Source organism: Episyrphus balteatus, chromosome 1, assembly GCF_945859705.1.
Source record: "Episyrphus balteatus chromosome 1, idEpiBalt1.1, whole genome shotgun sequence".
NCBI classification, from domain to species: domain Eukaryota; kingdom Metazoa; phylum Arthropoda; class Insecta; order Diptera; family Syrphidae; genus Episyrphus; species Episyrphus balteatus.
In genome coordinates, this window is record NC_079134.1 from 31,600,702 (window position 1) to 31,618,566 (window position 17,865).

The window sequence follows — 17,865 nt, forward strand, 5'->3', positions numbered from 1 at the left end:
ATCTTAGAAGAACTTAAAATGTTGTTATTTTGCATTTTGAGGCTTTTTTAATGTTGTGCACCTTTTATAACTTCCAGGATGGAACAAACCAACACGTTTCCATCGCACTAACACCACGTTTTTGACCGATTTTAGCGGCAAAGTGAAGAAAATTGCAGCTAGTTTTTAAGTTATTTTTTTCTCTGCTCGTGACTTGGGTCTCACCTGTCTTATTTTTTGATTTGATCACTAGTTTACGATATTTTAAAAATTATCTCATCCAAATTTGGCAAATTTTCCAATATCTTTCTCGATTTTGCATAGTGCAGGTGCATTTCCAATGTTAGCTGCTATTTATGCATTTTCTGTGGTGCCTATTGGTAGCTCGTAGCCCATAATTGGTTATAATGTGCAAATAATGTCAAAGCTTAATATTGCTTTACTATAATTAGTGTTTTCCATGATTTTTTATCATTTTTATCTAATTTAAGAGCTTGTTTCTATTCAAGTGACGCAAAAAAAAACACTGTTTTTTGTGAGGTAATGCGAAAAACGCAACTAGAAGCCATACGGTTTCTGTTTTGGGTTTTTTGTTTTTACAACATTGTTTGTTAAAAGTTCCTCTTTGAAAATGCAAAACCAAAAATCTACTAAGTTACCTCACCAAAGCGCCAATCGCTATTTTCTAAAGAAAAAATGTTGTTTCTATTCAAGTGACGCGAAGTGTATGTTCTCATGCTATTAAATCAATTTTTTTGTTTGACAACCTATAAAAAATTGTATACCATGTGAAAGCTTATTGTTTCCCCTTGTATAATGATGTACAAATCTTATTTCAAAGATGTCTACAAGAGAAGTTAGAATTTTTTAAAGTCAACCATGTCGAATTTCCAGACTGAGATTACAGTACTTCCTGGTAGCTGGTCATCGCCAACAGATCTCCACAGGTGTTTTGAGGTATTTTTAAATTTTTTTCAATTTAAGATTGTGTAACTTGTATAGCACGTAACGTTATGTGTGATATATCAAATAAAAGGTTATGTTATCAGCATGCGTATTAAAGTTAAACCAAATTTGTATGTGCACTAGATCAAAAGATATAACGTGTGTTGGAAAAGAACATCTTTTTACCGTTATCTCCGAATTTTGAATATGAAACTAATTGAAATTTTGTACAATTATAATTTATTGAATTACCTATCTACAGTACAAATTTCAATCATCAATATATTAAAACAAAAAAGTTATAACAAGTTGAAGTCGTGTCGCGTTTTCGTTTCATCTTGTTTCAAATCACTACAATACTAAAATAGTTTTCACTTCAAAATCTACGTGTTTCGAAAATTACTGAATATTATTAAGCATTAAGTAATTATTTTTGACTTCAGCATTAGTTTTATAGCTCAATATTTATAATAAACATGACAGTTCGTTGATATCCTTATAAAACAACATTGTCATAAATTTCTTAATCGTGACATCAAGACAAATACTTTCTGTTTGATACAATTTTGATCTAATTATATTGAATGTTTTACGCCAGATAATAATCTCTATTGCATGTGGCACGACTCAAGCTCAAAAATCTATGTCAAAACAAACATTTTCATTTCCTAAAATTACTTAAATTATAATTAACAAAAAAAACTCATATAACAACCAATTCACATTACTCTTAATAATATGGCCCAACATTTTTAATGACAAGTTATGACACAATATTATAGGAAAAAAAAAGTGTACTATGTTGTATATGTTCACTTACAATTCATGGTTATTACTCAACACCACCACCCTTTACATCTCCCCTCATAAAAAAAAAGGAAAAAAGAAAACAACATTATAATACCTATATACTACCTACCCAACAAAGTTATTGCAATTGCAAAGTTGGATATGGAAAATGAAATAAAAATTCATAATTCAATTGAAATTCCCAAGTAAATGGAATGTTAATGCGAAATAAAATGCATAAAAACGATTTTCATGCCGCCATTCCTTCGTATACCTACCTAATATAATAAACCGTTGTAATAAAAACACAAGACTGGAGAAAGCATTTAAAAAATTCCAACCCTCCTTGTATGTAATAAAATGGAGTGTGTTGGAGGAAAAAAAAAAATAAAAAAGGGAGACTTTTTCTTTGCGTTTATAAGGTAAAAACCTTACAAAACATTAAACCTTACGAAGGACACAAAAAACACTTGTCCGTCTATATTTACAAAACGTACCTTTTTTTTGGTATATTTTGTTCATTTAATAAAAAAGTGTTGAAATAATTCAAATATTTATTTTAACCTTGTTTATTTTTCTTTTTTTTTTACAGGTTGCTGTTTTGTGACATATTTCGCCCGAAAATCTGCCTTAAGAGCACAAGATGCTTTACACAATGTGAAAACCTTAAATGGGGTAAGTTTGTAGAAATAAAAAAAAAAAAATAAAAATATCAAAAACAAATCCTTTAAACACACCATAACACCAATATAAGTGAAATTTATTGAAGTAAAATGCATGAGTTCGACTAGGTTTTAATAAAAATATTTTGCATTAAAATGGAGGTGTAAGACATCCAAAATCAAATTAGAGTAATGAATTTTTGTAAGTTAAATTAAGTTTGCAAAACATTATTTCATATTTAGAATAGAACTAATAATTTTATATAAGAATTAGGTACCTACATTTTTACGTCAAAGTAATTTTAGGTATTTAGATATTGAATGTGTTTTTTTGGTAACTCAGTACTTAGCTCAGTACAATTTTGCACGGGAAACAACAACAAATAATTGCTGAGGATAAACCAAATTTTTTTATTTGTTGCTTTACAGAGAAAATTTTTTTTCTAAAGTTATACATTTTTAGCCCTTCAACAATAAAGGATTATTAATAATCAATAAAAGTGATCGCTTGTTGTTGTTAAGAGCATAAAATGTTTAGTCAGTAAAATACTAAGTACCAATAAACCACGGCAATTATAATCAAAATAAAGATAAAAGCACAACAAAAAACTTGCAAAATATAGTCCACGACACTTGGTCAAATGTACACTGTTTTTTTATTTTGATCAGCCATAGAATGATTTTAATTGAGGGTAATATATTTTTGATAGAAATAAAAAATTACACATACGCCACAGTGACCGTGTAAATTTAAAATTAAAATAACACAGTCACACAAAAAAAGTACTGACCTGGGGATGCGACTATGTTAATCATATGTTTTCGGCTCGCTGAAGCCAGATTCAAAGTCTTTTTCAAACTATCACGTCAGGTTTTCGTGATAACCACAAAAAGTACGTTCGTTTCAGGGTGTCTGTGAAAACCTGACGTGATCGTGAATTTTTTTTTTTCTGCGTGGCCAAAAAATACCTTGTGAGAGCAAAAAAAAAATGCTCACATGGGGATACGTTTATGTTAATAGTATGTGGTTTTGGTCGCTGAAACCGAATTCGTTTCACTCGTTCGATTCACACTGGAAATACACATGATCTTTTTTTAAGTGAATTATTAACTAACGGTACCTGCTATTGAATCATTTTTTTTTCAATCTGAATTATTCAATTTTATTGAATTTATAGAATTTTAATATAAATAAGTAGTAACATTTTGAAAAAAAATAATTTTTAGGTTAAAAAAATTTTTTTTATTGAAAAATCAAGTATTCGAAATTGTTTGAAATTTTGTTTTAAGGTGTTGATTAATAACTCGAATAAAATGACATTCCAAATTTATTTTAAAATTTTTTTTCCAAAAATCTAATATATAAAAATCTCATGTTGCAGTGTTTGTTGCCAAACTCCTCCGAAACGGCTGGACTGATTTTTATGAAATTTTGTACACATATCGGGTAGGTCTGAGAATCGGCCAACATCTATTTTTCATACCTCTAAATTGTAAGGGTGGCCCGGCCAAATTTTGTTAAATCTTCTCGGAACGATCTTTTCGATTTTTTTTTGTGTATGTTGAGTAGTCTGAGAATTGGCCATTCGACCAACATGAATTTTCATATGATAAAATGGTTAGGATGGTCCAACCAAAAAAATTTCTATATGTTTTTGGAATGATTTTTATGAAATTTTGTAGGTATATCGGGAAAGCCTAAGAATCGGCCAACATCTATTTTCATTCCACTAAAAGGTTAGGGTGGTCCACTCCAATTTTTTTTGAACGATTTTTTCAAGTCCTGGCCTTATATTGTTTTCAAGGGGTTCAATAAAGTTAGTTTTCCAACTCATATGAAAGCCTAAATTCGTAACATTTCATATTCTAAATACAAAAACTTTAAGGCTACAAACATCAATCTTAATAATGCGATCAATAGAACTCAAAAAACACATTCTTTTATTTATAAAGACCTATGTTTGATGTTGTGACCCGATTTTTTTTTTTTGGAATAGATTGACACACTCCAAAATTGGAAGTAAATAGCAGAAGAGGTGTAACGAAGTCAAACGGGTCAGCTAGTTTATTTATAAAATTTATATGTATTTATTTGTACATAGTTAATTTTTTTTTTTCATTTGAAAAATGAATTTTATTTTTTTATTTAATATTTTTAATTTCATATTATGTACATAAATTTGCCAAATTTGTGTTTAAAAGACTCAAACATTTTTGCGAATTGAATTCCAAGAGCAAGTTTGTGCAAGAAAGACATTCTAAACATTTTCCTTACCAGTTTCCATTTAACGTTTATTGTCAGAAATTTAGAAATAACCTGAAACTTTGTTCTCATGACAGATTACAGATTACCGTAAAACCGGGTGACTTTGGCTCGTTTTCAAACTCAAATGTGAATAACTTCTGCAATAACTTTTTTTTTAAATTAAGATTTCAAACAATTTACCTACTTCGCTCATTCTATAGGTATGATTTATCTTGAAGAAATCTGTCCGACAGTTCTATAGATAAATGCCAAAATATGGGTGGCCAAAGTCACCCTCCATTCCGGGTGACTTTGGCCGGTAGGACGTTTGCTATATTTCCAGTTCAACTAGGTACAAGTAGCACTTCAGTCTAACCCAGCCCAAATGAAAGAGCAGATTTTTTTAAACATGTGGGTATTGTTTTTATTTTCGTACACAGAATTGTCGGTTTTTATTTGATTAAAAAAAAAAAAAAAACCTTAAAATTAGCATACATTTTGATATCCTTCAAAGGATATGGAAAAAAATAGTCTCTCTCTGCAATCAACCGTTGGAACAGGAAGTTTCTTCTTGTTATTTTTTTCTTTACTGTCTTGGATTCCGGCTGTGACTTATTTTTGAGGGGCCGGGCTGATCCGTTTACATTTCTTCAGTGGCATCATCGGGTGCATCTACATTGGGAGAATGTGTTAAAACGCTCGACGATAATGTGAAGTCCGCCAAAGTGACACTAGCACCTGGTTCAGTGTTAACTTTTTTCTTTCTTGGCTTCCTGGTTGAGGTATCCGGGGTCCGAAGGCTCTTTATATAGTCCAATACTGAATCGCTAAGGTTTATCATGTTGCTGGAAGTATTATCTGTTCTTGATTCAGTTTTGTCGAGGTTACTTAAAACTTGTTGTCTATCGCATGGATAAATTCCATTTCCATTTTCCCTTGCCTTGTCGTTCTCATGTAATCTGTCCCAGACTTTTTTTAGAAGCCTAGGAAACACATCTTTCGGCACTGTTTTGTTTTTCCAGTTTGCCATCTTAGGGTTTTCCTCCATAATATTTTAAGAGGTCGAAAGAAGGCTACGTCTAGTGGTTGAGCTGCCAAATGTTGATGTGTATGATCTGATAACATTTTAATTATATTGCCAAATATCAGTTTTGTCAATATATACCAATATATAAAAACAAAGTCTAGTGCAAAAATTAAGAGGGTGACTTTGGATGGGTGGCCATACCGGCCAAAGTCACCCTACCATATGGCATTTTTTATAAAAAAATTAAAATTAATTTTTATGAAATAGTTACAAGGGTAGAATGAAAGTAATTCAACTTGCAAAAAAATACACATAACGGAGTTAAAGTCATTTTGCAATCCTATTTCTGCAACATGTTCAAACTATCCAACATTTTCAGGTAATTTTTTTTTAGCATTTTTAAGAAAACTTAATTTTAGTATAAATGAATATCTAATTTTAATTAAATAAAGCTGGTATGATCACTTTTTAATTCATCAAATTATACGAATTTACAAAGAAACTTGGAAAGAATCAGACAAGTCCTTCATATATTAACAATTTTTTAAAAAAGTGTCCATGTCAAAGTCAAAGTCACCCCCCAACTAACAATTTTGCTTCTGTAAAGCTTTATAGAAGCAAAAGAAGCATGTATAAGGCTTTACAGAAGCAGGATTGTTACTCGGGCCGCCAGGCCAAAATCACCCGGTTCTACGGTATTAGATTTAACTCATGTTGAAATTAAGTAAAAGATGTAGCCACAGTCGGAAGTTTTTGTTGAATACTTAATCAATAATTTTTTGTTCTGCATTTTGGACAAAAGCAAAAACTGAAATTTTGCAAATCAAACACAATATAGGTAGTAACATTCTCTTGTCAACAATATGATGTTTCGATAAATTCCATAATAATATGCGATTGACATTTTTGTAATGCATGTGATCAAAAAAATATACAAAAAATAATCGGCAAAAGAAATATTGAAAGTATTTTACAATAACGCATTGCACAGCAGTTTCGTTAAGAGTGTTTATTGTTCATAATTCTCCAAAAAAGTTTCTAAATACCTTCGCAAAAATAACAACAATAGATTTTGCAAAATGATGCAAAGCTATTTCATATCCGCATCAAAACTAAAAAAAAAAATTAAACTCTATATAAACTATTATAACGGTTCGATATCAATCGTTTCGTTTGCCAAAAAAAATTCAAAAAGTCAGCTAATCTTTTTGAATGGGTGAACTATTTTAACAGTATTCTCTAGTAGATGCATGGTATATTTTTTGGTTTAAATAACCTACCCCTAAATTTTGACACATGCATCCTGTTACAAAATAATTCTATCTGTCCCCCTGCTCCTTCTATCATTCTATAGTTCTCTTCTATGGCATGTGATAGTATTTTGTAAAATCGAAAAATACAAAATTACACAGAGTCAACAAAAAAAAAAAAAAAAAACTAAAAACACACTCATACACACACACTAAAAATGAAGACCAAACAAAAATATTGTGAACGAGAAAATGCTGTTATAAGCACAAAAAAAAAAAGGACACGTCAGGGAGATGCTTCTGTGCTGGGAATAAATAAAATGCTTTGGATATGTCGATGCTATGGATGTTTAAAGCTGTCATCTATTTGTGTTGCAAATTCGATGCAACGCTAACAAAACACATCAAAAAAAGCTTTATTTTTTTGTGTTTGGTTTGGTTTGTGTGGTTTTTTGTTGTTGTTTGACAATATTTCTCTATATTTTTTTTTTTGTTCAATTTTTTTGTAAAATCAACAAAAAATATCTCAAAAGATGTGCTTGCTTTTGCTACTCTATACTTAATCCCAGGACATTGTGGTGGTATATGCTTTTGGGTTTTCATGTCAGAATTGCATATTTTTGTGTGTGGTGTTGAGAGACAGGACTAACTGTTCATTTGGGTCCTTTCTTCATGATGTGCAATTTATATTCAATTGATGTGATAAGCGATTTGGTGATGTCCTTTCTTAATCCAAAATTTCATGTCAAAATTTAAATTTAATAAGTTTTTTTTTTTTGTTTCTTTTTGAAGTTTTTTTCAGTGGAGACTGTGTAGACTAGTATGTAGAGTCAAGAAAAATCATCAATGAAAAAAAAAGTTCTTACAAAAATCTTTAAAACATCGAAAAAGGAAAACAAAATGAGTTTTCCAGCACATTTTTCCCCATGCACTTTATGAGTAAATCCATACATCCTGCTTCTAGAAGCACCCACCTAAAGCGTGTGCAAAAAAATCCAACAGTTTGCTCGGTAGCACAAGTCTTATTTTAGAATTCTTAGCCTTAATCCGCAAATGAAAAATTACCTCAGTGCGGGTGATTAATTCAAAGCTTTTGCTTTCAAGACTGATATACTTCCAACATGGCCTATGGCAAGGACTTTTCTTGCAGGAATACAAAAAAAAAATACACCGTAGAAAGTGCAACCCACATTTTCCATTGTAAATCCGTAAAATAACGCATTTTACTGTAGGTAAGGTAGAGGTACCTTCCATTTTTACCATCCAAAGGACTCCATGGGTATAGCTTACCTTCTTTTTCTTATAGTCCTTTTGCTGGCATGGGCCGCTAATTAAAAACCAAACGGAGAAGATTTATTATCTTAAGTGGAGAAACCGACATAAGTCACGACATGAGCACGACAACCACTCTGCTGGCAAAAGCAAAACTGTATATCGGTTTGTGTAGGTATAGATTGGTTTTGCGGAAAATCCAGCAAGGATATCATTCAATGTTTACAGTTACACCACTTCATGTTTAGTTGTTAGCATTATCGAATGAGTTAATATTAGTTTTCATTTCTCAAGCACAGGACACTGCACGACTAAAGGTGGTAAATTTGTTGTTTTTTCTTTTTCATTCTATATCGATTTAAATTATAGAGAGAGAGACTAAAGGAGGTTTTTTCTATAAATTATCGTTTTATTCAAGGATAAAGAACTGCATAATGCAATCGTCTTTTGCTAAGGTATATGGGTATCATTGTAGGGTTTTATTTCGAGTTTAACATAGGCACGCAATGGGCTTTTGGATGACTTGGGCGTACAATTCATTTAACTTGAGAAAGGTTTGGGGTATCCTCACAACCCCAATCCCAGCCACACAATATAAATGGCTATAGGTACCAAAAGGACATAGACTAATGCATATAATTTTCCATACTATGGCACTAGAGCACGAGGAAATGTAAATTTATAGACGAATTTGTTGAATGAAAAAAAAAAGAAAGAAAAAAAAAATTGAAATTAAAATATAGGAAAAAAATGTGAAGGGAAATATTTTGTGCTTGGGGGTATTTTAATGGAGTCAGTTGCAGTAGCATAGTATGCAGCAGTATATAGACCGAGAGCCAGCGACCTAAAGTTTGCAGGTAATTGCTTAGTATTCACCCCTATGAAATATGTTTAAGGACATCCCCAGGCATGTTACTGCAAAAGAAAAAATCTCGTGACACGTGGCAAAAACAGTCTGCCAAGCACTTGAATGTGAAAAAAATTTTAAATTAAGAACTCGACCTTAAATCAAAAAAAAATATTTAAAGAGAACGGCAACACTTACAAAACTAAACGATACCTTTTTTTAAAGGTAAAAAGGTATACTACTTTTTGGTTTTTATATAAATGTTTTTTGATGAATAGTTTTTGAAACAAAAAATTTCAAACTCAAAATTTTGAAAAAAAATTCAAAAAAAGTTCAAACAGTTTTTTTTTTTCATAAAATTTACCCAATCAAGTATTATTTTTTTTTTGTTTTAATTTCTCTTATATATTTTGAGTCAAACACCGAAAACTAGAAGTCAAAATCTCTTTTACTTTTCGAGAAAACTGAAAATTACCAAACCTTCTATTTTTTCACCAACGCCAAAATTACGGCTATTAATTATGTCTTTCAGAAAGGAAGTAAGATGTTCACGGGTTTTATTGCAGGAATCGTTCAATGGGTTATAAAAAAGATAAAACCGCGGAGTGCTATTAAATGAGAGGGTGGGAACTGGAGATAGGGGTGCAAAAGCCCCCTTTTTGGTTTTTTCAATATATCTCGTAAACAAAGCATAATTTTGAGATATTGTTCTTAACAAATTTTGTAGAGAATTAAATTTCCTATAATAATAATGTTTTTTAAAAATTTATAAAAAAATTTCCTTACCAAAACAGTCAAAACAAACAAAAAAAAAAATTTTTTTAAATTAATTTTTTTTAGTTTTTTTACTTTTTTGGTTGTGTATTAAGTCATATGAAATATGTTTAAGGACATCCCCAGGCATGTAACTGCAAAAAAAAAGTCTAGTCAGCCGTGGCAAAAACGGTCTGCCAAGCACTTGAATGTGAAAAAAATTTTAAATTAAGAACTCTACCTTAAATCAAAAAAAAAAATATTTAAAGAGAACGGCAACACTTTCAAAACTAAACGATACCTTTTTTTAAAGGAAAAAGGTATACCACTTTCTGGTTTTTATATAAATGTTTTTTGATGAATAGTTTTTGAAACAAAAAATTTCAAACACAAAATTTTGAAAAAAAATTCAAAAACAGTTCAAACAGTTTTTATTCCAAAAAATCTACCCAATTAAGTACTAACTTTTTTTCCAATTCTTATTTCACTTATATATTTTGAGTCAAACACCGAAAACTAGAAGTCAAAATCTCTTTTACTTTTTGAAAAAAAAAACTAAAAATATCGAAAACTGTGTTTTTTTGTTCGGGATCAGTATTCTCAGGGATTTTTTCTGAATTGTTTTTTGACTTTTGGCTTTTTTTAGCACAGGCCATTCCATTTAAAGGGAAAGAAAGTCTTAAGTACACTTGTCATTCCACAATGTAAATATTTTGTACCCTAATCCAGTTAAAGTCTTCATATTTATTATTGGCATGTATCAATAGCGTTACAAAACTTACCTTAATCAATATCTAATCCCTCTAACGTTATGGAAATGCCAAAATTTTTAACAAGCTCCTGGATATTCATATAAAAATTGCAATATATCGAGAACAAGGTACATATTGAAAAATTCATCAAATACAATAAAATATTTTATTAAAAAGGACAAGTTTTATGCAAAATTTTCTTACTATATATTTTCTTTGGTTTTCCTTGTTTCAGATGAATATGGTACGGATGATTCAATAAATGATGACTTTGCATCAGATATAGAATAAATCATCTTTTTTAATACTTTTATAAACATACATAGCTACTTGCATTTGTTTTGTTTTTTGTTTCTGCCTTCTTTTAATTGCATTTCATATGACTTAATACACAACCAAAAAAGTAAAAAAACTAAAAAAAATTAATTTAAAAAAATTTTTTTTTTTGTTTGTTTTGACTGTTTTGGTAAGGAAATTTTTTTATAAATTTTTAAAAAACATTATTATTATAGGAAATTTAATTCTCTACAAAATTTGTTAAGAACAATATCTCAAAATTATGCTTTGTTTACGAGATATATTGAAAAAACCAAAAAGGGGGCTTTTGCACCCCTATCTCCAGTTCCCACCCTCTCATTTAATAGCACTCCGCGGTTTTATCTTTTTTATAACCCATTGAACGATTCCTGCAATAAAACCCGTGAACATCTTACTTCCTTTCTGAAAGACATAATTAATAGCCGTAATTTTGGCGTTGGTGAAAAAATAGAAGGTTTGGTAATTTTCAGTTTTCTCGAAAAGTAAAAGAGATTTTGACTTCTAGTTTTCGGTGTTTGACTCAAAATATATAAGAGAAATTAAAACAAAAAAAAAATAATACTTGATTGGGTAAATTTTATGAAAAAAAAAAACTGTTTGAACTTTTTTTGAATTTTTTTTCAAAATTTTGAGTTTGAAATTTTTTGTTTCAAAAACTATTCATCAAAAAACATTTATATAAAAACCAAAAAGTAGTATACCTTTTTACCTTTAAAAAAAGGTATCGTTTAGTTTTGTAAGTGTTGCCGTTCTCTTTAAATATTTTTTTTTTGATTTAAGGTCGAGTTCTTAATTTAAAATTTTTTTCACATTCAAGTGCTTGGCAGACTGTTTTTGCCACGTGTCACGAGATTTTTTCTTTTGCAGTAACATGCCTGGGGATGTCCTTAAACATATTTCATAGGGGTGAATACTAAGCAATTACCTGCAAACTTTAGGTCGCTGGCTCTTAGACTAATACCTAATTGCGTTTACAACAAGAAAATTGCTGACGGTTATTCTGATGTATTTTAGTAGAAACTTGAATAGCTGCTTGAAGCACAACGTTCTTTTCACAGAAACAAAAGAATGTGAAGACTTTTGTTTGTGCAATTAAGATATATTTTTATTTTTTTTTTTTTGAGTTGGAGATTTTAAATAGAATGAAATTAAATTGACAGAATGGCAACATTCTTATTATATTTAATATTTTGTATTATGAGTGCTCTTGGAATTTGATAAAATTAGTGTAAGGTAGGTTCTTTACTGTACATTATGCAGGTTTATACACATTTCCAATGAAATAAAACCTGGACTTGAGGTAATATGGTTTGTAAGGTCACTACTATAGAAAGAGGGTAGTGCATTTTTCAAAAATTATTTTCTTTTCTTTGTATGTCTTCTTAAAAAACGTGTGTCTTTTTTAGTCTATAACTTATAACATCAAATTTTTAAAATTTTAAGCTGTATCTTTTTTAATTTTTTTTTTTTGTGACAGTTAAAGTACGAATTAATACGTTTTCTGAATTTAATGAAAACAATTGCCACGTACAGATGAAAATTAAAATTTTTAGAGAATGTATAGTACATAGGTTCATTCGTTATATAAAGTGTTTCTTTTTTTTGTTTCTTTCGAAAAATAGTTCCTATAATTAAAAATAAATCATTTTTTTTTGTGAACATTAATTTAATGGCCACATCTCATAAAAATAATTTCTTTTTTACATTTTGACTTTCGCCCAAACCATTTGGTACTGTACCTGCCAAGAGCCATTTTCTTGATTTCTGACTTTCTAGTAAACCACTTATCCCTGTTTTACAAACACGTTGTAGCCCTAATTTAACAATATTAAAACAAAAATTTAAAAAAAAAATCAATTTTGGATTTTTTTCTATTTTTACCTATTGTTTTTAAATCGTTTTTTGTTTTCAAAGAGGACTAATGAATTTCCTTCAAATTTTGTTTACATATTTATTAAAAAATAATTTCTTTAAAACAAATTGTGTAGGTATCATTTTTTTTTTTAATTTTTGAAAATTTTAAATACATATAAGAAGTTTAATGGCATACTTTATTTGGATTTTAAAATCATAAAAAGGTGTTTTCGTAATTTGAAATTTAAAAAAATTAATTGATTAAATTTGAGATATTCAGGATCTAGAATTTTTCTTTTTTAAGATTCAACTATCGAAAATTAATTATCCCAACAATAAGGCTTAAAATTTGTATGTGTGCTGTCAAAAATATGTTCGTAGGTATACCTACCTACATTAAAAGTTACAAAAATATTTTCGGAATCGTTATCAACGGTACGTGCTATAGAATCGTTTTTTTTTTTAATTTTTGGCAACCGACAAAAAAACTATACAAAAGCGTTTTAGTAACCGTTTAATAAAAAAAAAAAGAAAATATTAAAAATAAAAAAAAAAAAAAACAAATGTTCACATAAAAAGCCTTAAAATCCTTGGAACTGTTACCATAAGAGCAAGTACGTTTTATTTTACGCAAGTACGTCGTGCATTTTACTTTTTGTTGAAAACCTACCGATTTGTTGACACATTTCCAAACTATGTTTGTTTAAATATCCTATATTTAATAATTTATTTATGCATTGAAATAAAATGTTTAACTAACTATTGATTTCCATATAAGTATTAATTTTTTTACAAATATTAACATAAATGTTTTAAACTCAATTCTCTGAGCAAACTTTTCCTTTACACATCATTAATATAATAAAAGTGGTATTAGTTTTTCAAGTTCAAGCTGAAATATTTTTAAAATTAGCATTTCACTTAAGAAAAACACACAAATATAATTAGGTATTATGATTTATACTAACCTATTTCCTGTTTTTTTCTCTTTACAGATGTATCATCCCATTCAAATGAAACCAGCTGACAGTGAAAACCGAAATGGTAAGTTTAATAATAATAATTTTGAAATATTTTAATTTTAACAAAAAAAAAAAAAAATCACTCAATTGTTCATAATAATGACCATTTTTATTATTGACATCGTTGTTTTAATTAAATTCATAAAATAAAACACTTCATATTGCATAAAGTGATTATTTCAAAAATTCAATATTTTATTTTTTTTTTTATTCTTCTATAACTTCCTGAAAAAAATAATAATTAAAACGAATTTCATACTTCAAACAATTTACACGAAATAAAAAACAAAAAAATATTTAAAAAAAAAATACAAAAATGTGAACATTAAATTGCTAAAATACTTTGTTTGGCGTTTTCAATTTGTGGTCAACGCATAAATCTTCCTGTTGCTCAAAATTGAATTGCGGTTCTGTTCTGTTCTACTTTTTTATTTTTTTTTGTTCATTTGGCATTGTTGAATTTCCTCTTTAAAACCGCCATTATTTTCCAGGACATAAATAAAAGTAAAGTATTTCCAATTCAAAAACTCATTCTGGTATGTTTTTTTCACCTTTTTTTTTAAGCCATATCGCCTGGAATTTGGTGTTTATTTCATAGAGGAGATTTTTTTTTGTATTTTGTGTCTCTCGATTTTATACGGTCTGGTTGGCAAAACCAAACTCTCTTTACAAAAAAAAAATTGTACACACAAACCCAGACCGCGGGTCCTGTTTCAGTTTTTATTGTGTTGTTGGCCAGAGTGACAAGAAAAGTGTGTACGAGACACAATATAAAGGACGCTTTTCTATGAGTGTCCTTTAGTGAAATTTTTTGAAACACACAACAAAAAAAAAAGAAAAGTTTTGTCCTTTCTAACTGTGCGACTACTATGTGAACCTTGGTGAACTAAATTTCCATCCCATCAGCAAAGTTTACTCTCAATTCAATACCCTGAACCAGCTGGGCTGAGTACATATTTAGATTCGCGAGAATAGCCTACAACCTTTTTCGATTTCATTATTAATTCTCTCTGCCATACAAGAGATGGTATAACTACATCGCGGTTTTGAAAGGAGAGAAAGAAATGAATAACGATTTAGGCTGAGTTTTTTGTTTGGATTAGTTAAAGTGAAACAGAAGGGGGATAGTGCTTTAGGAAATATTTTTTTAAAACTTATGGCCTCTTAGTTTCATCCTTATTCCTTTTATGTATTTTGTTGTAAAAAACTCATTTATTTCAATGTATTTGTTTTTCATTATAAATTAAAAAAAATATTTATTGTAAATAAAAAAAATTTCATTAAAAAAAATTATTGTAACTTATAAAAATATTTTGCATTTAACAAAATTTTATAGCAAATTTTCTGCACTAAAAAAAAATTTAATGCCAAATGTATGCATTAAGTTTTTTTTTATTATATTCATGGAATTTCTTACAATTTTGACTATTTGACCATACACTCAAGTAGCACGCTGGTGTATAAATTGGTGTAAATTCAATAATTTTGGTGTAAAATTGAGAAAATTGAAAAAATATGGTGTATTTGTCAAAAAAAGTGGTATAAAAATTATACCACTGTCTTTTTTGTACAAAATTTCCACATTTTTTTAAGATTCCGTGCAAAAAATACACCGATACTCAGTTGTTTTTATAATATACCATAAATGGTGCATAAAATTATTCGATTCTGAAATCAACAAAAACGGTATATTTTGTACACTCTCTTTGGTGAAGAAAATACACTCTGTGGAAATAAAATTCACCAGACTGCATAAGTGAGGGGTGCCATATTTTTCAATGGCCGCCATTTAAAAATGACGACAGCGATTAATTATTTTATTATAATAGTAAATATATCGACCTTATTACCCCGCATTCTTAGTTTTTTTCGATTCGTTTATAATATATTATAAAGAGAACGCTTCAAAAAAATGTAAAAAAACAAAAAAATTATAATTTTTGAAAAACTGATTTTTAAAATCGAAAAAAAAAATCATTAATTCATTGAAATTTTTGAGGCGCTCGATTTTTAGACGGGGTAGTATCTAAAATCAGTAGATAGAATGTGTTTCGTTCTTAAATTAGGCACTCAAATTTATATTTAATCATTAGTTTCTTATTATTGTGATAGTGAATACAAATTCATTTTCATTTCAAACTGTTTTAGGTAAAAAAATAAACTTTGGTTAAAATTATAAATCAGAATAATTTAAATGGTGTATTTTATTCATAGATTTATTGTGTATTTTTCAATTTCAAAGGAAAAATTTTTCACCAATCAGATAATTTTTTACACCACTAGCGCTATTTATATACCGAAAATCGGTATAATTTTTCAACCAGTGGAGTTTATTATATACGAGAAAATGGTATATTTTTTATATTCAAAATGTATATCACGAAAGTGCAAAAAATACTCCAAATATTTTGGTGTATTTTAGACTTTTGTGCTACTTGAGCATAAGCATTAAGCAATTTAAATTAAATTTTTAAAATAATGTAATGTAAGATCAAAAAGTCAAAATTGTAAAAAAATCGACGAATACAAAAAAGAAAAAAAAAATTAATGCACACATTTTGCATTGTTTTTTTTTTTTCAATACAGAAAATTCTTATTTGCTGTAAAATTTTTATTTTTAATGCAACATAATTTTATTTGTAATACAAATTTTACTTGCAATGCAAATATTTGTCAATTGCAATACGTTTTTTTTATGAAATTTTTTATTTTTTTATGAGATTGAAAAACAGAATACATCAACAAAATGAAAAAAATAATTGTGAAGTCTGAAAAGCAAAAGTTGTTTGTAACTTAAAAAAAAAAAATTTAAATCTCATGCCACAAAAATTTTTTGCGTTTTTTGGACCATTTTTGAAATCGGCAATTTTTGGCTCCAAAATATTTTTCAAAATCGGCTCCTTGCCTCGAAAATATTCTGGCAACACTGACCCTGTTCTTTATTAGGTATTTTTTATAAATTTTTCTGTGGAGTTGCGCCTTTTTTTTTTGTACTTAAAATGTACATAATTTTCTTTTTTAAAACAGAATGTCGAAATCACAATGGAATTCCTAACTCCTTTTTGAAGTAATTCTGTGCTACTTGTGTACTTACCCATAGCCAATATGTCAATTTGTTGCAAATGAAGTTGAAAACTTTAAATAATTCCAAACTGAGATTCTCGAAATCGATAAAACTTTATTTCCAAAATAAAAATTATTAAATTATTGTCCATTTTATGCGGCACCATGATATGAAAAAAAAAAATAATAAAAATCAAACTTTACCAAGCCAATTGTTTTCTGTAAAAAATAGTAAAAAAAAAACATCTGTAGGTATTCCTTATGTTCAAGTCCGGATATCCCTCTTTGGATATAAGCATCGCATCATCCTCGTTGTCGTCTTTCCCCAATACCAATGATCGCGACAAAAACTATATCTCTCCTACCATCTTATTCTTATAATATTTTTTTTTTATTTTTTTTTCAATTTTGAGTGTGTCTATCTGTCCACAGGCCTCTTCGGGCCAACGCCAATAAAAACTACGAAATAAAAATGTCTGCATTATGTCCGTTCTTCCTGTTTGCAGCCCCAACACATAACAGACAGAACTATGGTTGTATACCAGTGAACCTTCATCGTTGTCGTCTATAGTATTTTTCTCTGCTGCGCACATAAAAATGAAAAACTTATCCTCAACTGCTGCGTCCTTTGACATTTTATTTTCTTGGAATTTCTCCAACAAAACTATTCAAATGAATTTCAATATCGTAAGAGCAGCACATAATGCAACATTACTTCCTTTTTTTTTTTTGAAGACAACTACTGTCATCGTCATAAAATATAAAAAAATAAAAAATAAAATAAAAACAAACTTAGAAACAAAAAAAAAATATGGAAAGAAATAAGAACAAAGTCGATGCCGTGTGCCAAAAGGAGGTGTCTATTTAAGTGGCAATTAGTCCTGGGTCAAGAGTGTTGCTCTCAATAAATTCGCAAAAAAAAGGGGATTTAAAGAATCCTTCAGCACATTTTTGAACACTATGCGGGATGACGACGGGACACAATGTTTTCTCGGGATGCTTTTTTATATTGAAAGTATGTCAACCAAGTAGCTCTGCTACTTGGTACTTGGATTCACTGAATATTATTATTTTTTTTTCTCGCTTT

At 29.0% G+C, this 17,865-nt stretch overlaps 1 protein-coding gene across 9 annotated transcripts in view; it reads left to right on the forward strand.

Annotated features, from left to right (window-relative positions):
• The window catches only part of LOC129907830 (CUGBP Elav-like family member 2), a 473,931-nt gene that overhangs the window by 344,767 nt on the left and 111,299 nt on the right, over positions 1 to 17,865 (forward strand). For all 9 annotated transcript variants that reach the window (XM_055984222.1, XM_055984216.1, XM_055984215.1 and 6 more), the window contains 2 exons: positions 2,306 to 2,388; positions 13,689 to 13,737. In XM_055984222.1, coding sequence (XP_055840197.1) covers positions 2,306 to 2,388; positions 13,689 to 13,737 — 132 coding nt within the window. The remainder of the gene's footprint in view (positions 1 to 2,305; positions 2,389 to 13,688; positions 13,738 to 17,865) is intronic.